The following is a 21,640-nucleotide window of genomic DNA, read 5'->3' on the forward strand; positions in this document are numbered from 1 at the left end:
AAACACAAACATTATCTCAAGGAAACACAGAATTCCACCTCAAAGCTTTCATAAATCAGCACGGGGTTTACGTAGTGTTGTTGTAAGGGTTAAAACCTGGACCCACGGCCAGGCTGAAGGCTCCATTCCTGTTTCCGCCCCTTTCTTGTCTGCACCAGGCTGCCCCTAGTCTCAGGTTCTTCATCTGCAAAATGGGATCACAATAGCACTAATTTTAAAGGGCTGTTGTGAGAATTAAATGAGACAATACATTTAATGCTTAGAACTGCATCTGGGACATGAGAAGTGCCAAATAAATGTTGGTTATTACTATTACTTTATTACCATTTTTCTAGGTATATTGTTGTATACCATCTTATTCATCGTTTAGCTTATTAATATTTTCTCCACTGTTTATTATTAACTTTGCCAGAGGTGTGCCATTTTCTTATACATAGAACACAGCTTTCAAAATTTTAATTTTCTGTTTTTTATTTTTCTTATTTCATAGACTTCTGCTGTTAACATTATTTCCCTTTTCTTTCTTTAGGTCTACACCATTGTTCTTGTTTAAATTACCAAGTAGAATGTGAGACTCATTCATCATCATCTTTGTTTCTGAATAATGAAAGCATTGAGGGCTATTAAAATTTCTCCAGTGACAGCTTTGGGCACATTCCATAAACTTTAGTGTTAAATGTTCCTCTTTTGCTGTTTCCAAAATAGGCTATAATTTTAGTTTTTACTTCCTTTTGGATTAAATAAGCATTTAGGAAAATTCACCACCTTCCTCTAATTTCCAAGTATTCTGAACCTCCCATTTAAAAGTTTATTTCTAATACACAGTTTTACTGCACTGTGGCCAAGAGTGAGGCCTATATTATTTTTATGGTTTGAAATTTAATGAGATTTTTCTTGTGCCCTCAATATATGTAATTTTTTTCATGAATACTTGAAGATCCATTTTTATTTCATTTTATGGATACAAACTTTGATATCTATTGATATTGATTATATTTTTAAAACTGTCTTTGTCATTAACTATATGATTTGCCTTTTTAGTGGCTGAAACTCTCAATATATCCTATACTTCTATAATTTTGCTTTATATATTTGAAAGCCTTCTACTTGTAAAATAACTTGGCTATTATATCCTCTTATGGATATTACACTTGACAATTCAAAATTATTATCTAATTAAGTATATTTATTATGTTTGAATTTGTCTAAAGTTAATATATCCACACATTTGTTTCATCTGTCTGAGATATCCTAATATAAATTTTATTTTTAAATTTTATAAATTATTTTAGGTGTCCTTCTTGAAGATAGTAAGCACATAGTTAAGATACTGCTATTTAAGAAAACATCAAGTCTTTGTCCAATAACAGAAGGGTTTAAAGAATTTATATTTATTAAAATAAATGATGTTAAGGTTTTGCTTCTCTCATAGCATTTTTAAGAAATATTTTTCAGCTTTGAGAAAAAATTTAGATACATTACAATGACCCCCTTTTTTAAATGTACAACTCAGTGAACGCATACAATCTGTAACCTCAACAGCAATGACTTTATAAAATAATTCCATCACCTCCAACAGTTCCCTCATGGCCCTGTTTAGGGAGCCTCCACCACAGCACTCTCTGGCTCCTACTAACTTTTGTCCTGCTTTCAAGAATTTCCTATAAATGGAATCATACAACATGCAGTCTTTGTGCCTGGCTTGTTTTACTTAGCACAATACTTGCGAGGTTCATTCATATTGTTCATGTATCATCAGTTCATTCTTTTTCACTGCAGAGTAACATTCTATTGACTGGATATACCACAATTGTATACCAAATCCCCAGTTGAGGGACATTTGAGTTCCATAAATAAAGCTGCTATGAACATTCACAAACATGTTTTTGTGTGTGCATATGATTTTATTTCTCTTCCACGAATACCTAGGAGTGGAATTGCTGGGCCATACTGTCAATATATGTTTAACTTTTTTAGAAAGTGACAACCTGTTTTCCAAAGTAGTTGTATTATTTTACACTTCCACCAGCAATGGGTGAGAGTTCCAGAGGTTCCACATTCTCACCAACACTTTGTATTGTCAGCCTTTTAAATCTTACCCATTGTAGAGGGTGTGAAGTAGCATTCCACGGTAATTTGCATTTCCCTGATGACTTCTGGTGTTGAGCATTTTTCAGGGATTTACTGCCTCTCCTTATGTCTTCTTGGATGATGTGTCTCTTAAAATATGTTGCCCATTTCTAACCTGGGTTGTTCGTCGTCTTGTTATTGTTATAAAAGTTCTCCATAGATTTCAGATACAAATCTGTTATCAGACATGTGCTTTGCAAATATTTTCTTCCCAGCTTGTGGCTTGTCATTTTATTTTCTTACGAATGTCTTTGGAAGAACAAAAACTGTCAGTTTAGATGAAGTCCACTTTATGTGTATATATATTTAGTTTGTGCTTTTTGTATCCTATTTGAGAAATCTTTGCCTAACCTAAAGTCACTAAGATTTTCTCCTCTGTTTTCTTCTATTAGTTCTATAGTTGTAGCTCTTCAATTTAGGTGTAAATTTCAAGTTAATTTTTGTATATGGTATAAAGTGAGGGTTGAGGTTCATTTTTTTTTGGAAATGGATAGCTAGTGTTCCAACATCATTACTTTCTTCTTTCTCATTTTCTTTGCTTCCTATCTTTTTTTTTTTTTTTTGAGGAAGATTAGCCCTGAGCTAACATCTGCTGCCAATTCTCCTCTTTTTTGCTGAGGAAGACTGACCCTGAGCTAACATCCGTGCCCATCTTCCTCCACTTTCTATGTGGGACGCCTATCACAGCATGGCTTGCCAAGCGGTGCCATGTCTGCACCCGGGATCTGAACGGGTGAACCCCAGGCCACCAAAGCGGAACATGTACACTTAACCGCTGTGCCACAGGGCCAGCCCCTTTGTTTCCTATTTCATACCAACTTTGTTTCATTTGCAATAATCGTCTCCAACAACTTAGTTTTATTCCAATTTGTAACTATAACAGAGGTCACCTTTGAGCATTCCAGAAACATCTTCCCTTTTTTTCTTTTCAGAGTGAAGGGTTAAAAAATACCGTCTGAGTTACCCCACAAAACACAAGAAACTTAGCAGCTTTTAAACCCAACCCACACTTCCCAAGCTGTTTCAAAACGTCTGTGATCAGCCGGTATTTGTATCTGTTTTCAAGAGCAACATTCGGCATCTGCCTTCAGCTTTGCAACCGACTTAAAACAATTATTTACAGATCATTCCATGTGTAACTGCTTTCGGTACATACTGTTTGCCCCTTTGGAACAAGACTTCCTCATTCTTGAATATTCATTTTGAGTACTTTTTTGGTTGGCTGGCAGATGACATAACAGAATCTTCAAGAAGTATACACTGGTCTATGTTTTGTGAGCTCTTGCATAGCGTATCATTTTTTTCTGTTGCCTTTAAACATGAGAGAACTTGGCTGGTATTCTTGGGTCTCCCTCTTTTCTGCTCAAAACTCTGTAGATATTTTATTAGGACATTTATTATTATAGCGAAAAAGCTGAGGTAGATTTTTTTATTCTTCAAACATAATATGTTCCTCTCTACCCCTTGCCTTTTGCATTACAGTGTAGCCTTAAAAATCAAGCTTTACTCCTCATCCATCACCACCAAACCACATGCGGCTGTTGAGTATCTAAAACGCAGCATGTCTGAATGGAGATGTGGAAAATATATATTGGATTTTGAAGACTTAGTATGAAAAAACGTATGTAAAATATCTCACTAGTACTTTTAAAAGTACGGATCATATGTTGGAATGATAATATTGTAGAGCTATTGGATTAAATAAAATATATAACTAAAATTCATTTCACTTGTTTCATTTTGCTTATCTAAATGTGGCTACTAGAAAATTTAAAATTACACATATGATTCATATTTCTATTGGACAGCACTACTCAAGAGACAGACTTCCCAGATTTACATTTTGGTTCCACAATGCTGAGTAATTTCAACAAGTCTCTTTTATAAGCCTCCATTTCCTCACCTGGAAACGGATGAAAATAATTACACTCGCCTCAAGGCTTATTGTGGGGATCAAATGAGATTATGCATGTAACGTTATTGTGCTGGCACAAAATCAATTCTTATTAATGAGAGTTATTACTATTCTTAAAGGAAGGATTTTTTTTTAATCCTTATAATTCAAATATTTTTCTAGGGGGTACTTTGATGTGGGCAACTTATTGCTGATTTTGCCGGGATTGTAGGGGCCCCTTTTGATCTGTATGCATAGAATTTTTTTCAGTTCTTGACAATTTTTCTTGGATTTCATCATCCTATGAATGGACCATCCAACACCTTACCCTTAAGAGCCTGAAGCCCCCGATTTTCATGAACTTTGTACCACACCAGTTCAGTCACTCCATCCCAGGATAACATGCCAAATAACATATGTCATCTAAGACACTGAAGCTCTAACATTTCACTCCCCAAATCCATCCTTTTATCCTTTCAAAATATTTGGCCAAAGACGCCTGTTCTCACAGCAAAAATTTCCTAACCTTATCATAATTTCCATTTCACTCTGCCCATCACTTTCTCACTATCCATGAAATACCTCTGGTCTGTCTTTCCCTTTTCTTTTCTTTTTAGGTCCATATATTCCAAAATACATCATTATAACCACACTCTTGAATCACGGAAGTTTGGTGTTTTTCTAACTCAAGTTCTGGGTAGCTGAGATTTCAATACAGCACTGCCCTGAAGGGCAGAAGAACTAGATTTCAGCATAAATTCTCTGATTAGCAGCATTCTGCTAATTCCTTTGGTAAATTCCTTATTGACAAAAGAAAATGTCATTTCTCTAGCATAGGATTTTTGAGAAGATGCAATTAAATAAGGTACATGAAAGCATTACCTTCATTATCCAGGGGAATGAAGAAGACCACAGCAATGAAAATGGGAAGGAATCAATACTCAGGATGGGGAAAAGGTGGGTCCAGGGACACTTAATTGCTTTAAATGAATTTAATCTCTGAGCCGAGACCAATTACAGCTCCTGGTGGGGCAAGTCACATGCGCAGGTGGGGAATAACTGCTGTACTTTGAAGAACCACAGACAACGGTAGAGACATGAGACAGAGACAAAAGCGAGCACACTCAAGAAAGGCAGCAACTTGGAAACCATTTACTACACAAATACATCAGAAGATATATATAAGTGTCAACTAGGTTTTGAGCGCTGCTATTTGAGATATAGTTGAAGGAATGGGAACGATGAGAAGACTCAGCAGACATGCCAGGTCTTCAAACAAGTGATTGACACACTCTACAGTCCCAAAGTATGGAACCCATGCATTGGTTGGAGGCCATTATCGGCAAAGTTTTGTCCTAAGAGGTGGGTATAGAGATAAAAGTTACAGGGCTTGCCCTCCTGGTTCTCATTATCTGGTGGGGAAGACAGATGAGTTAACAGACAAAGACACATATACTTGCATTTGGTCTTTATTAATACTCAGGACCAAGGGGGGAATCAAAAAGATGAAGACTTCATTACAGAACAAGGTGAATATTTCTAATAGAATTTCTAAATATGGAACAAGCTCCTTTGGGGCGTAATGATCTCTTATCTCCAGAAGTATTCAAAAGCAGAAGATTAATGACCATTTACATAGAATATTATAGAAGAAAGTGGAAGCTTTGCTAGGTGAATACTAAGTTCCTTCCTAATTAAGATTTTATGATTCGCAAAAGGGGACAGGGCCCATTCACTAGGATACTCTGTTACACAAAGAAACATTTGCCTGTGTAAAGTGAACTGTACAAGTGACATAGAAAGATTCTTTTCTAATGCAGATTACAATTTCTCTTGGTTGTCTACAATTTTCCCTGTCTAATATTTAAAAGCCAAAGATCAGTCTTCAAAATACAGAAAGGTATGTTTTCAAACGCATTTCACTTATCCATGTCCCATCTGTGATCTTGCCCTCAACATATGAAGGAAAAAAGCCCATCACAAATGCCAGGGGTGCATTGCTGGCCTTACAGAATCAGCCTTCATATTCACAAACCACATGGAGAATGGAATGACCAATAAAAGGGATAAAAAAAAAAAAGGGAGGCTGGCAACTTTTCCAGATCTGGGCATAATAATTAACCTCAGCCAGCCTTCCTGCATAACCTGAGACCCAAAAAGAGAGAAAGAACAAGAGCAAACATCCATAAACTATTCCAGAAAAACAACTCAAAATGCATACCCTCTGATGAGAGGTCAACAGTCATCTGTTTCTCTGTTGTAGAAAAGAGAAGTTGTGTTGACATGGGAGATTTGGAACAGAGAAGATTAAAGAGGTTAATCACATCCATCTACAATTATATGGAAAGGGAAGGAAAGAAAATAAAGTGCCTACTATGTGCCAAGCACTGGGCTTTTCATTCTGAACTTCATTTAATTGGATTTAATCTTCACCAATAAAGGGGAGCTCGAGCTACCAATTTCGAAAGACAATTAAGCTCTATGTATCACTCTCAGTATTACCATATCATAGTGAACCTGGACAAGAAAATTCTGAAGGTCACGCATAACTTACTTCATTTCTCATTCTTCCGCAGGGCACCTTAGGGAAGATCATGCGCTCCATGAGACATATCCTTTGTCTTCCATCTTTCTTCTGCAGGCGAAGTTTAACTAGAACTGCTCCACCCCATGAGGTGGGGTATTCACCAAGTGTGGTCTCTCTGAAGTATATCCTAGGCCCGGCAATCATAACACACACACCCAATTTTGGGAAGAGGACCAGGTTGAAAAGATTCATATGTGAGCTCTTGGGCAAGTTGCTTAACCTCCCTGGGCCTCATTTCTCCTAAAAAGGCTTTGAGTACTGGCTTCCTTCTAACCCTGAGACCCTATGATTTCACGTTACCATCAGTCCCTCCTAGCTGAAAACGTCTATCATTCGGGAAGCATATCTTCCCAGGAAACAGAGAGGGAAGGCAGCAGTTTATCCATCCCCCGAGCTGTCTCCCAAGGGACAGCTAGGTGTTGAAAGATTGCTGTTATCTAAAGAGAACCTCTGCAATACTCCACAGGGACCAGTACAAAGGCAACTGAGAACGAGTAGGGAGCCAATTTTGAGAGTCAACCATCAATATTTTCTGTAACCATAGTCTTGAATCCTGCTTCATGATCTTTCTGATGTTGGTAACGAGCAGGCATCGGGTCTGAGAGAAAAAGAGATAAATTAGGGCTCCCAGCTAGACAGGTGAATCATGAAACAGCTCCTGCCCCCAGCAGCTTCCCTTCACGAGCTCGGAGCATCCTCACCCCAGTGTGGCAGGAAGGCGACTTTCTGGGCCAACTGGGACAAGATCAGAGGCTGGCAGACATGCAAGGTCTCGTCTGAAATCTAGCAAGGTAGGTATCGCTGATTGAAGGCAAACTGTCCAGAGTAATGACTATTTAGTTTAGAAAATGATCCATGGGTGAGACTGATGGGGCCGTCCCAAAGCTCAGCAGCATCGTTAGTGTGGTACTCTTTTATCCCCAGCAGGAAGCTCCACTCCCAGTAGGCCTTTAAATGGAGGGGTCATGCTTAACACATTTGTTCTTCACGAACAACCAGAAAAAGACCACCACTGAGAGCTTAGAGGACCCTTGTCTAGATGCAATTATAGTATCTTAGCTTAAAAACAGGCCACAGGGGCCAGCCCAGTGGTGCAGCGGTTAAGTTTACACGTTCTGCTTCGGTGGCCCGGGGTTCGCTGGTTCGGATCCCAGGTGCGGACATGGCACCACTTGGCAAGCCAAGCTGTGGTAGGTGTCCCACATATAAAGTAGAGGAAGATGGGCATGGATGTTAGCTCAGGGCCAGTCTTCCTCAGCAAAAAGAGGAGGATTGGCAGCAGATGTTAGCTCAGGGCTAATCTTCGTCAGCAAAAAGAGGAGGATTAGGCAGTAGTTAGCTCAGGGCTAATCTTCAAAAAAAACCCCCAAAAAACAGGCCACAGAGAAGAAAATATAACATAGGAGAAAGAGCATGGATTGGGGCATCAGATAGCTCTGGGTTTTACTCCTGGTGCTGCCGTGTCCTAGCTATGCATGTGATTTGGGGTTAGTTATTTAACCTCCTAAGCTCGGTTTCCTTATCTGTATAATGAGATAACAACCACCTGCTCCACAGAGTTGTGAGCACCTCTATGAGAACCACATAAAACAGGAGAAACAAAGTAAGTGTTCCATAAACAACTGATGTTACACCACAGCCCAGAGGATCCAAAGTCACTGAAGACAGGAATTTTGGGTTTAAGTGCAACTCAACAGCGGCAACGTCACTCCCCTGTGGTTACAGTCTGTTCTCCCTCTTTTCCTTCAGATCTGTTCCCCGTTCGTGTCTCCTGAATCGTACGATCCCATATCTCATCTCATTTCATCTGGAAAGGGAAAAGTCAAATACCGGCCTTGGCATTTATTACCTGCCTGATCTTAGGCAAATACTCTTCAACTCTGTGCTTCCATTTATAAATTATCTGTGAGATGGAGGTAATAAAAGTCCCCTCTCCACCCCACAGGGCTGTCGTGAGAAGTGAGTGACAGCACGTGTCGTCCCCCCACGCTGCACATCTTGAGTGGAGTTCGGAGCACAAAGACGCAGTCGGTCCTGGTCGCCTGTTGATACGGGGACTCAGAGGCCGGAAATGAATGAGCCGTGTAAACATCAGCAGACCCAGGAGCATTTTACAGGCCACAGACACAAGCAGGCTGAGCGATCAGCATTTGCAAATCCACACTAATTGGTCATTATGGGAGAAGCGTACCAGTGCACCAGGAATTTCCCACAGTTCGTTTTTAATCATGCTCCCATCCCTCATCAACTTCCTTTTCCTATGACTCCATTCTCCAGCCTAAGAGATAGAATAATGGGCCCGCAGGAATATTTCTGAGAAATGCCATTTCCAACAGCTGTACCAAGTGGCTTCTCCGAGTGGCATCAGGAGAGGCAGCCGTGTGTGTGTCTGCGGAGGGTACCGTCTGACGTGCTGCCTGATCACAGCTGCAGAACACAGCATGGGCCCATTCTCTCCTGATCTTCCTCCTTCTCTAATGTCAGCTAATGGATGGCATTTTAATGTGTTCTCTTCCTTGTGTACCTGCCATGGAAAGACACTCACCTGTCCCAGGGCTGCTCTGGGGACGTTACATGGGCAGGTACAGATGGAGCTGCCTTATTCAGGCCACCGCAGGGTCACCGGTAGACAAATACCTGGCTGCTGACCCATGCCCTGAGGCACAACAGGCTTCAGGAAGGTGGTGAGCCCTAAGAGTGATAGATAACCCCGTTCCTAATGGCTTCATTATTCTTAGAGACCCAGGTCTGAGTTTACCGTGTATCATTCACTTAGCAAACAATCTCATAGGCCAAGCATCACACCAGGCTTTAGGGGTAAAGGGGTGATGAAACCCAGACATGATCCTGGCCCTTTTGGAGCCTACTGTCTAGGGGAGAGACAGACATTTACCGGCACACCCCACAAAGGCATAAAAGAGTATATTCTGCAATGAGTGTCCTGAAGAAACATAAGCGATCCTATGAGAACATATAACAAAGGAACCCTAGGAGACGAGGAAGGCAGGGAAAGTTTCCCTGAGTAAATGTAGCTTATGCCAAAGAACTTGGAATTAATTAGCAGTGGGGGAAGAGAAGGCAGGCTGGGGTATAGAGTCTAACAGATAGAAGAAACAACCTGTGCAAAGGCCCCCTGGTGGGAGAGAAGGAGCAGAGCAAACGCGAGACGGAGGGAGTGGGCAATGGTGCTGCTGGTGGCGCAAGATGAACTTGGAAGGAGGCAGGAGCCAGACTGTGCAGGGAAATGTGACTCACTTAAGGACTGTGGTCTCTATCTTAAGAGCCTGGGGAAATCACTGAAGGTTTTTATGCAGAGGAAAGGGGATGGCATGGTTGGGCTCGCTTTTGGGAATGGTGACTCATGCTACTGATGAAGAATAGATTTGGGCGAGGAGAAGTGAGCAGAGCAGAAGAGAAGAGACTAATCTGGAAAAAAGCTGCTGTTGTGCTGGGGAAAGATCACAAATGCTTAGACTAGGATGCTGGCAGTGGAAATGGAGACAAGCTAGGATGTGGAACGGTTAGAGACACAGTAGGGAAAGGGACCTATCAAAGGCGAACTCTTGGTTCCGGAAGAGCAACTAAGTAGATAGACAGCGATGCTATGAGGCAGGAGAGGCTCAGGTTGGGAGGAATGGGCAGATCATGGTCTGTGGTTTGTTGAGTGAGACTATGTATAAATTATTAGTACTGTTATCATTATTATTATGGAAAACTTATGTTTGACAAAATGCTTTCATACTCATTGTCCTCACTGGATTCTGACAAGAGCCTCATGGGATCCAGGACTGTGGGAGATAGGTATTTAATTGGTAGGGAAATAAAATATAGCTGTAGGGCATGGTATAGAGGGTAGAGGACAGGACTCTGGAGATAGTATCTTTTAGAACATATCAAATTGTACTTTTTAAAATTCTTTTTATTTTTTAAGCCATGCATCTTCAATTCAAATGGATAAAAATCCAGTATGGAAAATCATGTGCGGCAGGTCGACTGGTTTCCAGTGGGCACGAGAGTCAGTATCAGCCTTTCTCCCTCCCACCCCTATTTCCTCCAAGACCTCATGGAAGCCCTGGGGTTCAAGGAGTAGATTACAGCCCCTAGTGCCTTACTCCTTCAACCTCCCACCTCTCCATGGACTTCGTAACAGGCCATGCACTCAGGAGCACTGTAATACCATGTTGCCTTGGCTGCAAAGGGAATGGGGTATTTCCAAGACTGATGCATTTCAGGCAGGGCCAGGCCTTCCCGGGAGTTATCTTATTTGATCCCTGCCTTGGTGGCTGGCACTGTCCCACATCTGACAGCTGAGAGAGCCAAGGCTCAGAACCCAAATCCGATAGTTTTTCCAGTGGCAAGCCAGGATATGAACTTGGGGTTTGTGCAACCACTTTGACTTCTCTTAAAAAGCAGAGGGCACGGGCTCGCCAGGGACACAGCACACGGCTGCCAAAAGAAAGGAGGATGATGAAGGAGGTAGCAGAAGCTTCCTTCTGCGCCAGATGCTGCCCTTCCCCACCACTGCTTTTCCCCACGGCGTTGGCGCTGAGACCCTGGGAGACAGAGTGGCTTGCTTTCACCTTAATTAGCACAGCAATTTGCTAAATTTTGTTTTTCCCTTTTTTTTTTTTTTTTTTTTTTTTTTAATTTTTTTTTTATTAATGTTATGATAGATTACAACCTTGTGAGATTTCAGTTGTACATTTTTGTTAGTCATGTTGTGGGTACACCACTTCCCCCTTTGTGCCCTCCCCCCACCCCCCCTTTTCCCTTGTAACCACCAATCAGATCTCCTTCTCAATATACTAATTTCCACCTATGAGTGGAGTCATATAGAGTTCGTCTTTCTCTGACTGACTTATTTCGCTTAACATAATACCCTCGAGGTCCATCCACATTGTTGTGAATGGGCCAATTTCGTCTTTTTTTATGGCTGAGTAGTATTCCATTGTGTATATATACCACATCTTCTTTATCCAATCATTAGTTTCTGGGCATGTAGGCTGGTTCCACGTCTTGGCTATTGTAAATAATGCTGCAATGAACATAGGGGTGCAACGGACTCTTGAGATATCTGATATCAGGTTCTTAGGATAGATACCCAGTAATGGGATGGCTGGGTCATAGGGTATTTCTATTTTTAACTTTTTGAGAAATCTCCATACTGTTTTCCATAGTGGCTGTACCAGTTTGCATTCCCACCAACAGTGTATGAGGGTTCCTCTTTCTCCACAACCCCTCCAACATTTGTCGTTCTTGGTTTTGGATGTTTTTGCCAATCTAACGGGGGTAAGGTGATATCTTAGTGTAGTTTTGATTTGCATTTCCCTGATGATTAGCGATGATGAACATCTTTTCATGTGTCTATTGGCCATATTCATATCTTCTTTTGAGAAATGTCTGTTCATGTCCTCTGCCCATTTTTTGATCGGGTTGTTTGTTTTATTGTTGTTAAGCAGTGTGAGTTCTTTGTATATTATGGAGATTAACCCTTTGTCGGATAAGTGGCTTGTAAATATTTTTTCCCAATTAGTGAGCTGTTTTTTTGTTTCAATCCTGTTTTCCCTTGCCTTGAAGAAGCTCTTTAGTCTGATGAAGTCCCATTTGTTTATTCTTTCTATTGTTTCCCTCAACTGAGGAGTTACAGTGTCCGAAAAGATTCTTTTGAAACTGATGTCAAAGAGTGTACTGCCTATATTCTCTTCCAAAAGACTTATTGTCTCAGGCCTAATCTTTAGGTCTTTGATCCATTTTGAGTTTATTTTGGTGTGTGGAGAAAAAGAATGGTCAATTTTCAATCTTTTGCATGTGGCTGTCCAGTTTTCCCAGCACCATTTGTTGAAGAGACTTTCTTTTCTCCATTGTAGGCCCTCTGCTCCTTTGTCGAAGATTAGCTGTCCATAGATGTGTGGTTTTATCTCTGGGCTTTCAATTCTGTTCCATTGATCTGTGGACCTGTTTTTGTACCAGTACCATGCTGTTTTGATCACTGTAGCTTTGTAGTATGTTTTGAAATCGGGGATTGTGATTCCGCCGGCTTTGTTTTTCTTGCTCAGGATTGCTTTAGCAATTCGCGGTCTTTTGTTGCCCCATATGAATTTTAGGATTGTTTGTTCAATTTCTGTGAAGAATGTTCTTGGGATTCTGATTGGGATAGCATTGAATCTGTATATTGCTTTAGGTAGTATGGACATTTTAACTATGTTTATTCTTCCGATCCATGTGCAAGGGATGTCTTTCCATCTCTTTATGTCATCGCCTATTTCTTTCAAGAGAGTCTTGTAGTTTTCATTGTATAGATCCTTCACTTCCTTGGTTAAGTTTATCCCAAGGTATTTTATTCTTTTCGTTGCTATTGTGAATGGGATAGAGTTCTTGAGTTCTTTTTCTGTTAGTTTATTGTTAGTGTATAGAAATGCTACTGATTTATGCACGTTAATTTTATACCCTGCTACTTTGCTGTAGTTGTTGATTATTTCTAATAGTTTTTCTGTGGATTCTTTGGGGTTTTCTATGTATAAGATCATGTCGTCTGCAAACAACGAGAGTTTTACTTCTTCGTTACCTATTTGGATTCCTTTTATTTCTTTTTCCTGCCGAATTGCTCTGGCCAGCACCTCCAGAACTATGTTGAATAGGAGTGGTGAAAGTGGGCACCCTTGTCTTGTTCCTGTCCTCAGAGGGATGGCTTTCAGCTTTTGTCCATTGAGTATGATGTTGGCTGTGGGTCTATCATATATGGCCTTTATTATGTTGAGGTACTTTCCTTCTATACCCATTTTACTGAGGGTTTTTATCATAAATGGGTGTTGGATCTTGTCGAATGCTTTCTCTGCATCTATTGAGATGATCATGTGGTTTTTGGTTTTCATTTTGTTAATGTAGTGTATCACGTTGATTGACTTGCGGATGTTGAACCATCCCTGTGTCCCTGGTATAAAGCCCACTTGATCATGGTGTATAATCTTTTTGATGTATTGCTGTAATCGGTTTGCCAAAATTTTGTTGAGGATTTTTGCATCTATGTTCATCAGTGATATCGGCCTGTAGTTCTCCTTCTTTGTGTTGTCCTTGTCAGGTTTGGGGATCAGAGTGATGTTGGCTTCATAGAATGTGTTAGGGAGTTCTCCATCTTTCTCAATTTTCTGGAACAGTTTGAGGAGAATAGGTATTAAGTCTTCTTTGAATGTTTGGTAGAATTCTCCAGAGAAGCCATCTGGTCCTGGACTCTTGTTTTTGGGGAGGTTTTTGATTACCGTTTCTATTTCCTTACTTGTGATTGGTCTATTCAGATTCTCCATTTCTTCCTGATTCAGTTTGGGGAGATTGTAGGAGTCTAGGAATTTGTCCATTTCTTCCAGGTTGTTCAATTTGTTGGCATATAGTTTTTCATAGTATTCTCTTATGATCTCTTGTATTTCATTGGTATCTGTTGTGATTTCTCCTCTGTCATTCCTGATTTTATTAATTTGCGATTTCTCTCTTCTTTTCTTGGTGAGTCTGGCTAGGGGTTTGTCAATTTTGTTAATTCTTTCGAAGAACCAACTCTTTGTTTCATTGATCCTTTCTATTGTCTTTTTTGTTTCAATATCGTTTATTTCTGCTCTTATTTTTATTATTTCCCTCCTTCTACTGACTCTGGGCCTTGTTTGTTCTTCTTTTTCTAGTTCTGTTAGGTGTCGTTTGAGGTTGCTTACGTGAGCTTTTTCTTGTTTAGTGAGGTGAGCCTGTATTGCGATGAATTTCCCTCTTAGGACTGCTTTTGCTGCATCCCAAATGATTTGGTATGTCGTGTTCTCATTTTCATTTGTCTCCAGATAATATTTGATTTCTTCTTTAATTTCTTCAATGATCCATTGTTTGTTGAGAAGCGTGTTGTTTAGTCTCCACATTTTTGCACCTTTCTCTGCTTTTTTCTTGTAGTTGATTTCTAGTTTAATAGCGTTATGATCAGAAAAGATGCTTGATATTATTTCAACTCTCTTGTATTTATTGATGTTTGCTTTGGTTCCCAAAATATGGTCAATCCTTGAGAATGTTCCATGTGCACTTGAGAAGAATGTGTAACCTGCTGTTTTTGGATGAAGTGTTCTATATATATCTATTAAGTCCATCTGGTCTAATTTTTCATTTAATTCTATTATTTCCTTGTTGATTTTCTGTCTGGATGTTCTGTCCATTGGTGTTAATGGTGTGTTGAGGTCCCCTACTATTATTGTATTGTTGTTGATGTCTTCTTTTAGTTCTATTAAGAGTTGCTTTACAAATTTTGGTGCTCCTGTGTTGGGTGCGTATATATTTATAAGTGTTATGTCTTCTTGGTGGAGAGTCCCTTTTATCATTATATACTGTCCCTCTTTGTCTTTCTTTATCTGTTTTGCTTTGAAATCTACCTTGTCTGATATTAGTATAGCGACACCTGCTTTCTTTTGTTCATTATTAGCTTGGAGTATTGTTCTCCATCCCTTCACTCTGAGTCTGTGTTTGTCTTTGGGGCTGAGGTGTGTTTCCTGGAGGCAGCATATTGTTGGATCTTGTTCTTTGATCCATCCTGCCACTCTGTGTCTTTTGATTGGGGAGTTCAATCCGTTTACATTTAGAGTGATTATTGAGACGTGGTGGCCTACCACTACCATTTTGTGTCTTGTTTTCCGGTTTTCTTCAGTTTCCTTTGTTTCTCGTCCCATGGTTTAATCTGTTCTGATGTAGAGCTGCTACTCTCTGTTGTTGTCCTTCTACTTATCTCCTCTGCTCTTGGTTTTGTAGTCCCTTTCCTTTTTTGGATTTTTCAGGAATGAGGGTTTTCCTGAGGATTTCCTGAAGAGGAGGTTTTGTGGCAATGAACTCCCTTAATTTTTGTTTATCTGGGAAAGTTTTTATTTCTCCATCGTATTTGAAGGATATTTTCGCTGGGTAGAGAATTCTCGGCTGTAGGTTTTTGTCCTTCAGATTTTTGAATATATCATTCCACTCTCTTCTAGCCTGTAAAGTTTCTGCTGAGAAATCTGCTGATAGCCTGATGGGGGTTCCTTTGTAGGTTAGTTTCTTTTGCCTGGCTGTCCTTAATATTTTCTCCTTGTCGTTGACTTTTGCTAGCTTCACTACTATATGCCGTGGAGTTGGTCTTCTTGCATTGATAAAGTTTGGAGATCTATTGGCTTCTGTCACCTGAAGATCCATCTCCCTCACCAGATTTGGGAAGTTCTCAGCCATTATTTCTTTGAATAGGTTTTCTGCCCCTTTCTCCTTCTCTTCTCCCTCTGGTATACCTATAATCCTTACGTTGCATCTCCTAATTGTGTCTGATAATTCTCGGAGAGTTTCTTCATTTCTTTTAAGTCTTGCTTCTCTCTCCTCCTCTGCCTGCAACAATTCTATATTGCCATCTTCCAAATTGCTAATTCTTTCCTCCATATTATCGGCCCTACTGTTCAGAGCATCTAGATTTTTCTTAATCTCCTCTATTGTGTTCTTCATTTCCAGTATTTCTGTTTGGTTCTTCTTTATCGTATCAAACTCTTTTGTGACATAGCTCCTGAACTCGTTGAGTTGTCGGTCAGAATTCTCTCTTAACTCAGTGAGTATTTTAATGATGGCTGTTTTGAAGTCATCATCATTTAGGTTATATATCTCATTTTCTTTGGGATTGTTTTCTGTGTATTTGTTACTTTCTTTCTGTTCTGGAGATTTGATGTATTTTTTCATATTGCTTGATGATGTTGATTTGTGCCTCCGCATGGAGATAGAGTTTAGTTGCTCCTTTCACTTGTTTCAGCTGCTGCAGTGGGGGGAGCAGCTGTTTATACTTCACCAACCAGGAACCCTGTCCGTAGTTGCTAACTGGGCCTGGGCCCCTCTTCGTAGCCACAGTGGCCCTTTGGATTCCCTCCTCTGCCGTGGGGGCCGTCACGGGGGGCTTCAGACTGCAGGTGCCTACTGTTGTTGCCCACCTAGATGCGCTCTCTCCTTGGGGTCTGCAACGGTGTTATGGGCTTTTCCAGCGGCCAGGGGTGGGATCACTTTTATTTGTCGCTCGGTTGCTGTCGGCACCCACCAAATCTCACTTGTCCTCTATGGGTCGCAGGAGAGCTATTGGCATCTTCTACAGTCTGTGGTTAGTACACCTAGCTATGCTGCTTTTGCCCTGGGGTCTTCCAGCCTTGTGGCTGGCGGCTGGGTGCCTTCTACTGGTGCTGTGCAGAGGCTTTCCCTAAGGCTTCTGTGAGCCTGTAGGGTTTCCCCCTAGGCTACTAAGCTGGGTCTCTGGAACTCTCTCCAGCCCCAGTCCTCTCCGAGATCTCCGGCAATCCCTAGCCTCACCTGGTGGGCAACGGCAGCTGGGGGTCGCCCCGCCCTCTGGGCTTCTCTCCGGGCCTCTGCCGGGAGCTCTGAATGCTCAGCGTGGCCCCTCTGCTACCGGCAGACAGAGAGTTTTGTCTGCTGCCCGGGCGGAGCTCCGGCGCTTCTCCACCGGATCGCCGGACCCGCCCCTGAAAGTTCCCCCGCCCCGGTCCTCTCCGAGATCTCCGGCAATCCCTAGTCCCACGGGGCGGGCAACGGCAGCTGGGGGTCGCCCCGCCCTCTGGGCTTCTGTCCGGGCCTCTGCCGGGAGCTCTGAATGCTCAGCGTGGCCCCTCTGCTACCGGCAGACAGAGAGTTTTGTCTGCTGCCCGGGCGGAGCTCCGGCGCTTCTCCACCGGATCGCCGGACCCGCCCCTGAAAGTTCCCCCGCCCCGGTCCTCTCCGAGATCTCCGGCAATCCCTAGTCCCACGGGGCGGGCAACGGCAGCTGGGGGTCGCCCCGCCCTCTGGGCTTCTGTCCGGGCCTCTGCCGGGAGCTCTGAATGCTCAGCGTGGCCCCTCTGCTACCGGCAGACAGAGAGTTTTGTCTGCTGCCCGGGCGGAGCTCCGGCGCTTCTCCACCGGATCGCCGGACCCGCCTTTGAAAGTTCCCCCGCCCCGGTCCTCTCCGAGATCTCCGGCAATCCCTAGTCCCACGGGGCGGGCAACGGCAGCTGGGGGTCGCCCCGCCCTCTGGGCTTCTGTCCGGGCTTCTGCCGAGAGCCCTGAGTGCTCAGCGTAGCCCCTCTGCTACCGGCAGACAGAGAGTTTTGTCTGCTGCCTGGGGGAGCTCCGGCACTTCCCCTCCGGGTCGCCGATCCGGCCTTTGAAAATTCCCCCGCCCCGGTCCTCTCCGAGATCTCCGGCAATCCCTAGTCCCACGGGGCGGGCAACGGCAGCTGGGGGTCGCCCCGCCCTCTGGGCTTCTGTCCGGGCCTCTGCCGGGAGCTCTGAATGCTCAGCGTGGCCCCTCTGCTACCGGCAGACAGAGAGTTTTGTCTGCTGCCCGGGCGGAGCTCCGGCGCTTCTCCACCGGATCGCCGGACCCGCCCCTGAAAGTTCCCCCGCCCCGGTCCTCTCCGAGATCTCCGGCAATCCCTAGTCCCACGGGGCGGGCAACGGCAGCTGGGGGTCGCCCCGCCCTCTGGGCTTCTGTCCGGGCCTCTGCCGGGAGCTCTGAATGCTCAGCGTGGCCCCTCTGCTACCGGCAGACAGAGAGTTTTGTCTGCTGCCCGGGCGGAGCTCCGGCGCTTCTCCACCGGATCGCCGGACCCGCCTTTGAAAGTTCCCCCGCCCCGGTCCTCTCCGAGATCTCCGGCAATCCCTAGTCCCACGGGGCGGGCAACGGCAGCTGGGGGTCGCCCCGCCCTCTGGGCTTCTGTCCGGGCTTCTGCCGAGAGCCCTGAGTGCTCAGCGTAGCCCCTCTGCTACCGGCAGACAGAGAGTTTTGTCTGCTGCCTGGGGGAGCTCCGGCACTTCCCCTCCGGGTCGCCGATCCGGCCTTTGAAAATTCCCCCGCCCCGGTCCTCTCCGAGATCTCCGGCAATCCCTAGTCCCACGGGGCGGGCAACGGCAGCTGGGGGTCGCCCCGCCCTCTGGGCTTCTGTCCGGGCCTCTGCCGGGAGCTCTGAATGCTCAGCGTGGCCCCTCTGCTACCGGCAGACAGAGAGTTTTGTCTGCTGCCTGGCGGAGCTCCGGCGCTTCCCCACCGGGTCGCCGGACCCGCCTTTGAAAGATCCCCCGCCCCGGTCCTCTCCGAGATCTCCGGCAATCCCTAGTCCCACGGGGCGGGCAACGGCAGCTGGGAGACCTCCGTGCCCACCGTGTCTCTCTCTGGGACCCTCCGGGCGCCCCGAGCACCAGGCCGGGTCTCCCCGCCAGTGGCGGGGAGAGACTCTCCCCGCGGGCTCAGGTGTGCAACTCCAAAGTTTCCCTCTGCGTTTAGGAGTAATTGCGGGGGGTTTAAGTAGGGTTCTGGTCACCTGTTTCCACCGTCGCTCCTCCGTTGTGTTCTCGCTCCTGCCCTAGATGTGTGTGGATCCTCTGGGGGCGTCCGTTGGAAGAAAGCCGTTTGCGGGTACTAGGCTGCCCGTCGGGGTCGGAGAGTTTTCACCTATTTCCACATCCTCCCGGAGGAAAGTCCGTCCGCCTTCCGATGTATAGTCGCGTGGGTGTCTCAGACGTCCTGAGATGCTGTCTGGATATCCTTTGTCAAGCGATAAGTGTCCAAATAATTGTAGACTCGAAGGGCGAGAGACAAAGAGGACTACTCACGGCGCCATCTTGGAAGAATCTCCCTGTTTTTCCCTTTTTAAGAGTGTTAATCAATTTTAGCTCAGAAGAGATTCAAATGGCACACAAATTACCACAACATCCCCGAACGCTAAATTCTGAACATCTCCATCAACCTCAGAGCCTGAAATATGGGACAAATCAGAAACTCCAGCCAGCATGTCTGTGATCTATTTAACATGTTATGGCTCTAAAATGAAAAGCTAATGGCTTTATGAGGTTGGGAACAAGCAATTTGCTAGAATCAGCCTCACCTAGGTGTTTAGTGCTTCCCAAGGTGACTGCAAACAGCATCAACGTGTAACTGCAAAGTTACATGTTCCTCTAATAACAGCAATTTGTTAGATCCACAAGCATTCCAGGGTACCAATGATGCACCAGAAATACAGTAAAGACTAGGATGCGGCCCCCGTCCCCATTAAGAAGGTTCTATACTAAAGTAGTAGACAGGCAAGTGAATAAAAAATGTCTTCCTCCTTCCTCGAGAAGTCAGGGAAGGCTGTCAGAGGAGGTGGCAGTGCAGCTGAGTTCTGAAGGATGAGCAAACTTGTGACAAGCTAAGCGGAAGGGCACGTCAGATAGAAGGAATCGCATACGCAAATACTCAAATATAGGAGAGAGGGCAGAGAGAACCAAAGGCACTTTCCTAGAGCTAAGTGAGAGGGTGGATTTGCAGGAATGACAACAGATGAGACTGGAAGAAGAATCAAGAGCGAGAACATTCAGGACTTCTTAATCAGACTGTGAATCTCAATCTTGATGCAGGCAAAGTGGCGCTGCAGAAGGATTTTAAGCAAGGGAGTGACATCACCAAATCAGTCTCATTTGGTTGAAACTCTCCAGTACATCGTAATCCTTAATATTTATTCAGCACAGTCTTTGAAAGCACATTCACATACATGCTCCAATTTCAGCCTCTTAATTACCCCATGAGGTTAGTATTACAATCCCTTTTCTACTGATGAGAAAAGAAACCCAGTAAAGGTATAGGTATTTCCTCTGTGTCTTATGACCAGTGAATGACAGAACATGAACTCAAATTTCACTGGGTGACGGAATTCTCTAGATAGTAGTACCACAAACCTCTTTCAGATACATAGGAAGCTAATGGCCTCCAGCTTCTACAGAAAAGCCTTGGTGGCCAGAGCTGCACAGACCAACATGCATTACTGTGCTAAAGGAGTGGTCGCTTGACTGCTCTTGATGACAAAATCAGATTCAGGTGGCAAACCACCTCAGTCACACCCTGGGCATTTCCACTTGGGAGCTGAGATGGCTGCCAAGGCTGCAGTCTACCAAACCATGAACAAGAAGAGCTTCCATCTTGAGGGACCTGGGAGGCGCCCCTCCCTCCCGCCTGTACCTTGAGCTCATCTGCGTTGTAGAAGTCCACACGCACGGCGGGCACCATCCAGGTCTGGAAGAGCGTCGCCAGGATCTGCTCCGCGATGGAGTCGGCGATGAGGTGGAAGTGCAGAGGGTTCCGCCTGCGGGAAGGAGAAGCACGAGGGTCAGGAGGAGAAGGCAGGCCTTTGAATTCCAGCCGCAAAAGCGCTCTTATCAATTCGCCACGTGCGGCCAGTTTCTAACAGCCCTTGTGAAAGTAAATCAGGCCTGTTATTAAACCAGTGCTGACTGGTGAGGATGTCAGAGCAGAAAAGGAGAGAAGGAAGACCTATCCCCCAAACTCGGCATCTCAGAGGTGACAACTGAGGACCAGACAGGGTAGAGTCGTTGGTGACACCATTCAAGCGAACCGCCACACCTCTGCACCGCTGTTGCTTCACTCCCCAAAACAGTGAGGAAATCTCCTCCCCAGGCTGCCGTGTCGAGTGGATGAGATAATATGTGCGATGTATAACACATGTCAATAATAAACACAGCTGGGATAATAATAAATAGCAGATATGCCCTTCTGAGGGACTGCCAGGCACAAAGCAATAGTTCAATCCAGAAGAGGTGCTATCATAAATACTATTGTGCTAGTAAAAATACCAACATACATTGTAATACCCTTGACCTCCCTGAGCTCACAGTCAAGTGGGGATGGGGACAAGTAAACAGGCGATCGCAACCATTCAGCACCTCTGGGAAATCTAAAGAAGAAAATGACTTGTTCCCTCTAACCTCAAGGAGCTCGTACGATTTAGAGAGGCGATCCACAATCAAACATACACCTGAAGGGGAACATGACAGTGTGATGATGACAACAGGACACAAAGTTCCATGGGAGTAAAGAAAAAGAAGGGCTAATTCTGATGAGTCAGAGGGATGTGGACAAGTTCAGGCAGCAGTGCCCTATAGGATAAAGACGACTTTGACCGCAGTCAAAGGGAGAGGGGACCCAATCCAGGGAGAATCATAAGGGACTATGGCCCAAGCCCAGAGTGTGTTGA

At 44.1% G+C, this 21,640-nt stretch overlaps 1 protein-coding gene across 5 annotated transcripts in view; it reads right to left on the reverse strand.

The window, feature by feature from the left end:
* Nucleotides 1-21,640, reverse strand: part of LARGE1 (LARGE xylosyl- and glucuronyltransferase 1) — a 548,747-nt gene that overhangs the window by 256,849 nt on the left and 270,258 nt on the right. For all 5 annotated transcript variants that reach the window (XM_070600561.1, XM_070600564.1, XM_070600563.1 and 2 more), the window contains one exon: nucleotides 20,608-20,731. In XM_070600561.1, the coding sequence (XP_070456662.1) occupies nucleotides 20,608-20,731 (124 nt within the window). The remainder of the gene's footprint in view (nucleotides 1-20,607; nucleotides 20,732-21,640) is intronic.

The sequence above is a fragment of the Equus przewalskii genome, chromosome 29 (genome assembly GCF_037783145.1).
Source record: "Equus przewalskii isolate Varuska chromosome 29, EquPr2, whole genome shotgun sequence".
In the NCBI taxonomy this organism is placed as follows: domain Eukaryota; kingdom Metazoa; phylum Chordata; class Mammalia; order Perissodactyla; family Equidae; genus Equus; species Equus przewalskii.